The sequence below is a fragment of the Rhagoletis pomonella genome, unplaced genomic scaffold, assembly GCF_013731165.1.
Source record: "Rhagoletis pomonella isolate Grant_MI unplaced genomic scaffold, Rhpom_1.0 Rhpom_scaffold_00015, whole genome shotgun sequence".
NCBI classification, from domain to species: domain Eukaryota; kingdom Metazoa; phylum Arthropoda; class Insecta; order Diptera; family Tephritidae; genus Rhagoletis; species Rhagoletis pomonella.
Window position 1 is genome coordinate 4,070,006 of NW_023458569.1, and position 9,298 is coordinate 4,079,303.

The following is a 9,298-nucleotide window of genomic DNA, read 5'->3' on the forward strand; positions in this document are numbered from 1 at the left end:
TCTTTATCTTCACTTCTGGCTTCTTTTTTTTTACTTCATCGTTATAACTTATTTCTTCATCTTCATATTTATCTTTATTTCAAAGCTTAATTTCAAATGTGTAGTGAAACAACAGGCGAAACATGTCAAATTGAACATGTTGCAGCAACATCTATACACAATTCGAAAATGTTTAAACGACGGTTTTGGCCGTAATTTTCAACCAATTGTGAAACCATAAAAACTCTGCTCTGCTGAAATCTGTTCGGTAGAATCGCCAAACGAACGGAGACAAAATTTATGTTAGCGTATTAATATATAGACTAGAGTGTCAGTTACTGTCGAAATTCGACAGTTTTTCTAGTTTTAGAAGCCTTGGAGAGGATTTCTAACTTAACACGCAGCAAAACTTATACGGTACAAATTAACTAACCGGAAAATCTTCTGCTAAATCGTAACTAAATTTTTTTTATACCCGAGCGCACTTGTGCACAAGGGTATTATAACTTTGTTCACATAACGGTTGTTTGTAATAGGCAAAACAAATCGAGATAGATATAGACAAATGTATACATAAATGATCAGAATGAAAAGAGAAATCGATTAAGCGGTGACTGTCTGTCTGTCCGTCCGTCCGTCCGTCCGTCTGTGCACACGATAACTCGAGTAAAAATTGAGATATCTTAACGAAACTTGGTACGTGCACTTCTTTCTGCCGTAGGACGGATGGTATTGAAAATGGGAAAAATCGGACAATAACCACGCCTACCTCCCATGTAACGGTAATTTTCAGAAATACGAAAACTGCGATATTTTAGTAACTACTGAAGATAATTCACTCAAAATTGATATTTACAAAAAGTTTTAGACGACAAATAAGAATATTATAAATTTTTGGAAAATGGGCGTGGCCACGCCCACTTATGGTTACAAACTTGGCAGAGTTGTTGGCCTTGACATAACCTACGAAATTTTTAAAATCGGACAATAACCACGCCCGCATCCCATATAACGGTAATTTAGAGAAGTACGAAATCTTCGATAAATCGGTAAATATTGAAGCTAGTGTGTTCAAAATTGATGCTTGCAACAATTCTTTACCAGGAAATACGTTTATGGTAAAATTTTGGAAAATGGGAGTGGCACCGCCCACTTATGATCATATATATATATCTCGGTAACCGTTCTACCAATTTTTACTAAACTCGGTGTGGTTATTCTACTTGCCACATAGAAGCAAAACGCTGAAAATTATTATTATTATTATTAAAATTACGGCCGCTTTTCATATAACGGTAAATTTCAGAAATGCTTGAAACTTCAATATTTCGAAATTTAAGGACGCTAATTTACTCAAAATTTATACACCCCGGCTTGCCATGTAGAGGTAGCTTTCGGAAAGGTGAAAAACATATATTTAATACTTGCGCCGGGTATTTAATGTTCGGCTCCGCCCGAACTTAGACTTTCTTACTTGTTTTATCTGAGAAGGTCTTTGGAGGACTTCGGCAGGGCTTGGAATTGACCTGATACATTCAAGTTTATCGATAAATTTCCATGATTTGATACATATCGATAGTTCGATGAATTTCAAGAACACTAAAATTCGATAACTCAACAAAATTCGTTAACTCGACCAATTTCGATAACTGTGAAATTCGATGGCTCGATAAATTTAGATAACTCAAAAATGTAAAAACTTTGGATACCTTTATAAATTTTTACTTTTGACATCTCCACATTTTTCGAAAACTATCTAAACATTTTGATAACTCGTTACACTCTGTTAACACGATTAAATGCGATAAGCAGTGATAAATCGATAAGCTTATATAACCTTGAAATTTCGATAAATCGATTTATTTTGAAAATTCCATAAACTTTGCTTCGTTGAACCAACCAATTTCAGTAGATCAATAATTATCGATAACTCTGTAAGTTGAAAGAACTCCATGCATTACGACACCTCGATATATTTCGTTAAGTCTATAAATAATGATAATTCAATAAATATCGATAACTTGATACATTTCTTTAACTTGACAAATTTCGTTAATCCCACACGTTTTTATAGCTCGATAACTATCCGTAAATTTGGACAACTAAGTTTCTGTGTCTATAAATTTCGACAACTCAGTAACCATTGATCAGTTTGAATAATTCGATACGTTGCGATAACTTAATAAGCATGGATAAATTTTGATAATTGTAAAGTTCGATGGTTCGATAAATTTCAGTAACCTTTATGGCTGATTTTATTTCGATTCCTATCGGACAATTTCAGCTCTGTTAACCTAATTCTTATGTATTTATCATTGTCTCCATTTTCGCCTTTATCTCAATTTTCGCCTTTATCTTCACTTTTGCCTTTTTTATCTTCATCGTTATCACTTGTTTCTTTGTCTTTATTTCAAAGTTTAATTTCAAATACGAAGTTAAACAAAATGCGAAACGCTTGAACTGAACAGGTTGCAAAAACAACCATAAACAAATATGGAAATTTTTAAACGACGATTTTCAACCAATTTCGAAACAACAAAAACTCTCCTCATCTACAGAAAATTACTTTCCAACGGTGTTTCTGGCTTTGAAATCTGTAACTTTACATTGGTCTTCATCTTTGTTTTTATCTTTCACATCTTTGCTTATATCCTTTTCTTTTTCTATTCACGTAGATGAGATGAGGTGCGATGACGTGATAAGATGTGACGTGATTTTATGTGATGTGATAGGATGTCATGTCATGTGTTGTCATATCCTCTGATGTCATGTCATATGATGTCATACCATATGATCTCATATCATGTAAGGCCACGTCATATAATGCCATGTGATGTCATACGATGTCATATCATGTGATGTCAAGTCATGTGATGTCTGCCATATAATGTGATGTCATATCATATAATGTCATGTCACGTGATATCGTGTGATGTGATATCATATTATGTGATGTCTCTTCATATCATGTGATAAAATGTGATGTGATGTCATGTCATGTAATGTGATCACATTCCATGTTCCGATTAGTGTATCGATAACCCTGTTGATAACTGTGTTGATAAAAATACCCATAACAATATCCATACACATATAGAAAAATACAACGATTGTAAAATCCATTAATTCAGCGATAAATATAACAATCATCAGTACCGATTATTTACATATCGTTAACAATATAAGTGACTAAATCGATAACAAAATCAATTATTTAATCGATTATTATACCGATAACAATATCCATTATTGTATCGATAACTATACCGATTATTATATTGATTATTATATCGATTACAATAGCGGTTATTTAATTAATAACAGTATCGATAACAATATCGAGTTTTATATCAATACCAATATCTTCATCCTCATCCGTTTCTTCATATTTATCTTTATTTTTGCATATTCCTCTTCACCTTTACCTTAAAGTGTTTAAATTTACTTTGATCTTCGTTTTTGCCATGTACCTCTAGGCATCTTTGTTTTTGTTTTAATTCTCAAACCGCTAAACCGCTGAGAACCATTACCATGTGCATTATTCCCCTTGAATTTGACAATTTACTCCCAACCAACGAACTGCCGCTAAAGAAGTTTCACTTCATAAATTCAAGAAATGTTCTTACCCTTTCAGTTACCCTAATTCTTAATTCTTAATTCTGTCATTGTCTCCATTTTCGTCTTTATCTTCACTTCTGGCTTCTTTTTTTTTACTTCATCGTTATAATTTATTTCTTCATCTTCATATTTATCTTTATTTCAAAGCTTAATTTCAAATGTGTAGTGAAACAACAGGCGAAACATGTCAAATTGAACATGTTGCAGCAACATCTATACACAATTCGAAAATGTTTAAACGACGGTTTTGGCCGTAATTTTCAACCAATTGTGAAACCATAAAAACTCTGCTCATCTACGGAAAAATGCCTTTTGAAATCGGTTCGGTAGAATCGCCAAACGAACGGTGACAAAATTTATGTTAGCGTATTAATATATAGATACTTCAGCCTAAAAAATCTGGTTTTAAGATAAAGTTTGCTGAAAGAAATGTCTTTGACCAAACGACTATAACTTCATTACGAGCCCCTTTTTTACTTAAGATAATGTTTTCTAAAATATCGTTTACAATATAATGAATGGAAATTTAACTTTTGTTTTCTAGCTTCAAATAATGATATCAAAATCTACTACAGCTGATTTGCTAAAAATGTATTACAAACTGGAAGAATTCTTCACTCAGCAATTCAAGTCCTCGAAGCGTGTATTTTCCAGCCTTGAGCCGCGTTTGCATGAGCGCAATGCTAGCATGAAGCGCAGACAGAATCGTGACAAGAAGAAAACCTCAACAAATGGAGCTGCTGATGCGGCAACTAATATACCCGACCTCAGTAATACCGACGCTCGCCATCATCGTCACTGGCAGAAACCATTGGAACAGGCTATCGGCTTAGTAGTACCTACTCTGGTGACACGGCTACCACGCAATGGCAATGTCCTCGGTGGCACTGTGGAGCTGCATGGTAATAACATTTCTTTGGCTTGCTTCCATGGTATCAACTTCAAGTCAAAATCTTGGGCTTTGTTCAGTTTAAAATCCCCCTCTATAAATTTTGCTACTGAAGCGCATCAAGCGCAGGATACACATGATGTGTTTGTAACGCAGACGCTGACGTCTTGCTTGGGGCAGTCGACGGAGGTGCAACAGCAAAATCACTCCATGGCTATAGTTAGCAGAATTACACGCAATATAATCTTTCCACCGCAGTTCAAAGCACTTAATGAGTGGTTCCACTATGCATTCGCTAATAGCGAAATTGATTGTAAGTTACTAATATTAATAAGCAAACTTTATCCTAAGTAACTTTGTTGCTCAATTGTTGTTTATTTTATAGCAGTGGATCGTTTTCCCACATTGGAGCGTGATCGTGAGATTGCTTCAAATTCCATAGAACGTAGTCGTGCCGCAGGCGCGAGTGCAAGCAGTTCCTCGAAAACGCAGGAACACAATCACAACCGTGAGGTGATCTTTGCGCTGCCAAGTTTACAGCTGAATTTCAAGACCGAACACAGACAAGGCGCAACCACACCAGAACCAAAAGGTAAATAAGATTTATTTAGAACATTAATTTGAAGCTTCTATTTAAGATACTATCTCTATTGCCTTCACAGAAATTAAGCCTGAGGTACTCTGTAGTTTTATAACAGAGTTTGATGATCACATCTTTGTGACCGTTGATGCTGATGCATTTTTCTTCCTGCACGATTTGATCACATCGTATGTTAAGGAGAAGGAGAAAATTGTATGTTGCACAAAAGTGTTATCATTTTTTCTACTTTATATAATTTTTTTTTCAGATCGGTACCCAATCGACACGTGCCGCTTCGCCAAATCTATCACAGAACTTAAAGGGTCAAGTGAAGACCTACGTCACCGACGAAATACACAAAGATACAAATAAAGCATCGTTCGGTGGTATGAATTCCGCTAGCGGTAATGGCACTACGTCCATCAATGTTTCGAGCACTACATCACACCAGAGCAGCATGCATGTCGTTAGTCACAGTAAAACGGATGTTACCGCAGCTTTTTGTGTTGACAATAGAGACGTCACTACTTTAGCATCGTCATTAACATCAACAGCGGCAGCAGTAGCTAGTTTGACTTCGACCACTGCCAGCACGGTAACGAGTGAATCGGCCAGTGGCGGATCCAAAAATGAAAATCCTATAGATTTAGAGTCATTTGTACGCGATTGGCGTCGTTTCGAATGTCAGACTTGGCATTTAGAACCAACTGTGCGACTGCTCTCTTGGGCAGGAAAATCTATTGAGCCATATGGCATTGATTACATATTGAATAAGCTTGGTTTTGCTCATGCTCGTACAACTATACCAAAGTGGCTGCAACGTGGCTTTATGGATCCGCTAGATAAAGTGCAAGCGCTAATGATGTTGCAGCTGCTGACGATGGTGCGGGAAAATAAAGTCGAAAATGCGTCAAAATCGGACTAGGCGAATTAGTTGCAGTCTAGTTCAAACCTAATTTTAGTACTATTTTTAGCAAATAAGTTATGAACGGATGGTCGTAGAACGGTATAATACGATTTCATTAGTCTTGAATGCCTTGTGTGATGAAGTTTTTGTAAAAATTTATAAATGACTTTCACGATTTCGTAAATTTTTTTTAATGTAAATTATGCAATACTCGAAGTATTATTGAAAGTGTAATATGTTTAAATATAACCCAAGGCGTATGCCTTGACATAACCTATTTTGTTCGAATTTAGTAGTATGATAAGTAAATTGTTTATTCAATTTTTTTAATAACTTTGGAGTACGTACATACGTGGCAGATTTTTATGCAACTTTTTTTTTATCCCCAATAGATAGCTAGAGGAGCTAAAAGCCCTTCCTGAGAGTCAAGAGGTTTTCCACTCTGCATTACTTTCTTTTTGTATGGAGTGGCACAAATTCTTCTGCTTTCGCTACCCATATATGTACATGTTTCTATAGGACGTATTCTAAAGCTGGTGCTGGGAGGATGGTTCCGTGCGCAGAAGTGGAAAACTTTTGACTGCCATTCACCTGGGAGTGGCCAGAAGCGATTCTTGTGCGTACGGTTCAAATCGCAGCTCACAACGTCCGGATATTTATATCCACGTATCCTCTGGGTAGCAACCAAACACCCGTTTGGGAGCGAGCTAAAGTGAGAAGGCGTAAAACTTCGCGTGCGCTGGGTTTGGGTCCCGCCACGTTAAAACCCCGCCCAATGAAAAATTCCAACAAGCCTCGGATGAGACCCCCTTTTTCTGATGACGACCACGGCAAACGTATAAAGGACTATGATTTAAGGGTATGCACCTGGAATATCCGGACCCTTAATGGGGAAGGTGCCTCTGCCCGGCTGGTTGATGTCCTCGGGAAGACAAAGGCTGACATCACCGCCATCCAAGAAATGCGATGGACGGGGCAAGGTAAAGTAAGCGTGAAGCCTTGCGACGTCTACTACAGTTGCCACGTAAAGGAGCGCAAATTCGGTGTTGGATTCGTGGTAGGAGAGAGACTCCGTCGCCGAGTACTGGCGTTCACCCCGGTGGACGAACGTCTAGCCACAATCCGCATCAAAGCTAGATTCTTCAACATCTCGCTCATCTGCGCCCATGCCCCGACGGAAGAGAAGGATGAGGCGTCCAAGGATCTCTTCTATGAGCGCTTGGAACGTACATATGAGCGCTGCCCCCGACACGATGTCAAAATCGTGCTTGGCGATTTTAATGCCAAGGTGGGCAAGGAAGGGATCTTTGGCGCCACTGTCGGAAAATTCAGCCTCCACGACGAAACGTCCGATAACGGACTGAGGATGATCGACTTCGCCGGAACCCGAAACATGGCAATATGTAGTACTAGGTTCCAGCATAAGAAGATCCACTAAGATACATGGCTGTCTCCATATCGAAAAACGAGAAACGAAATCGATCATGTTGTGATAGACGGAAGGCATGCTGCAAGCGTTTTGGACGTACGTACACTCCGAGGGCCAAACATCGACTCGGACCACTATCTTGTTGTAGCCAAGATACGCACCCGCCTCTGTGCAGCAAAAAATGTGCGCCCAACAATGCAAGGAAAGCTTAACGTCGAAAAGCTGCAATCACAACAGACGGCCAATTTATTCGCCACTCGACTCACACACCTGCTCTCTGAGAGCACTCTTCAACAATCCGACGTACGCGAGCAGTGGAACCACATTTCCCGATCATTAAGTACCGCCGCCGAAGAAGTAGTTGGATTTCAGCGAGCCCGAAAGAACAACTGGTACGATGAGGAATGTCAAGAAGCCGCAGAGAAAAAAGATGCCGCCTACAGGACCACGCTGCGATCGGGCGCAACGCGAGCCATGTGGGACCGTTATAGGGAACTGAAGAAGGAAGCGAGACGTATTTGCCGCAATAAGAAGAGAGAGGCCGAAATACGTGAGTGCGAAGAGCTTGAGATGCTGGCCGACAGGAAGAACGCCCGAAAATTCTACCAGAGGGTTAGGCGACTTACGGAAGGTTTCAAGACCGGGGCGAACTCCTGTAAGAACAACAATGGCGACCTAGTGACCGATGTCCAGAATATACTTAAATTGTGGAGGGAACACTTTTATAACCTACTGAATGGTAGCAGCGCTGAAAGTAGTGAGGAAGACGAACCCGAGTCCCCAGTCGATGATGATGGAGTAGCTGTCCCACCGCCTGACTATGACGAGGTACGAATAGCGATTACGCGGCTGAAAAACAACAAAGCTGCTGGAGCTGACGGCCTGCCAGCCGAGCTATTCAAGTACGGCGGCGAGGAGCTGATGAGGTGCATGCATCAGCTCGTATGCAGAATATGGTCAGATGAACGCATGCCCGACGACTGGAATTTAAGTGTGCTCTGCCCAATCCACAAGAAAGGCGACCCCGCCATACGCGCCAACTACCGCGGAATTAGCCTTCTAAGCATAGGTTACAAGGTCTTATCGAGCGTATTGTGCGAAAGACTGAAGCCCACCGTCAACGAGCTGATTGGACCTTATCAGTGTGGCTTTAGGCCTGGAAAATCCACCATAGATCAGGTATTCACAATACGCCAAATCTTGGAAAAGACCCGCGAGAATAGGATCGACACACACCATCTATTTGTCGATTTCAAAGCCGCTTTCGACAGCACGAAGAGAAGTTGCCTTTATGCCGCGATGTCTGAATTTGGTATCCCCGCGAAACTAATACGGCTGTGTAAAATGACGTTGAGCAATACCACCAGCTCCGTCAGAATAGGGAAGGACCTCTCCGAGCCGTTTGATACCAAACGAGGTTTCAGACAAGGGGACCCCCTTTCGTGTGATTTCTTTAATCTTATGTTGGAGAAGATAATAAGAGCCGCAGAACTGAACCGCTCAGGCACAATACTTTATAAGAGCGTACAATTGCTGGCGTATGCCGACGACATCGATATTATCGGTAAAAACAAGGGCTACGTCTGTTCTGCCTTCTCGGGATTGGATAGAGAAGCAAAGCGAATGGGTCTGGTGGTGAACGAGGACAAAACGAAGTATCTCCTGTCAGCACACAAACAGTCAGAGCATACGCGTCTTGGCACCCACGTCACTGTTGACAGTTACAAGTTTGAAAAAGTAGACGACTTCGTTTATTTGGGAACCAGCATTAACACCAATAATAATGTCAGCCTTGAAATCCAACGGAGAATCACTCTTGCCAACAAGTGCTACTTTGGGCTGAGTAGGCAATTGAGAAGTAAAGTCCTCTCTCGTCGTACAAAGATCACACTCTAT

The 9,298-nt window shown here is 39.9% G+C and overlaps 1 protein-coding gene across 7 annotated transcripts in view; it reads left to right on the forward strand.

The window, feature by feature from the left end:
• LOC118749382 (transmembrane protein KIAA1109 homolog) overlaps positions 1-6,250 on the forward strand; it is a 556,935-nt gene extending 550,685 nt beyond the window's left edge. For 6 of the 7 annotated variants that reach the window (XM_036484182.1, XM_036484184.1, XM_036484187.1 and 3 more), the window contains 4 exons: positions 4,142-4,799; positions 4,872-5,078; positions 5,149-5,279; positions 5,335-6,250. In XM_036484182.1, the coding sequence (XP_036340075.1) occupies positions 4,142-4,799; positions 4,872-5,078; positions 5,149-5,279; positions 5,335-5,991 (1,653 nt within the window). In that variant the 3' untranslated portion in view covers positions 5,992-6,250. The remainder of the gene's footprint in view (positions 1-4,141; positions 4,800-4,871; positions 5,079-5,148; positions 5,280-5,334) is intronic. The other variant, XM_036484183.1, reaches the window with a different exon arrangement.
• Positions 6,251-9,298: the final 3,048 nt, after the last annotated feature.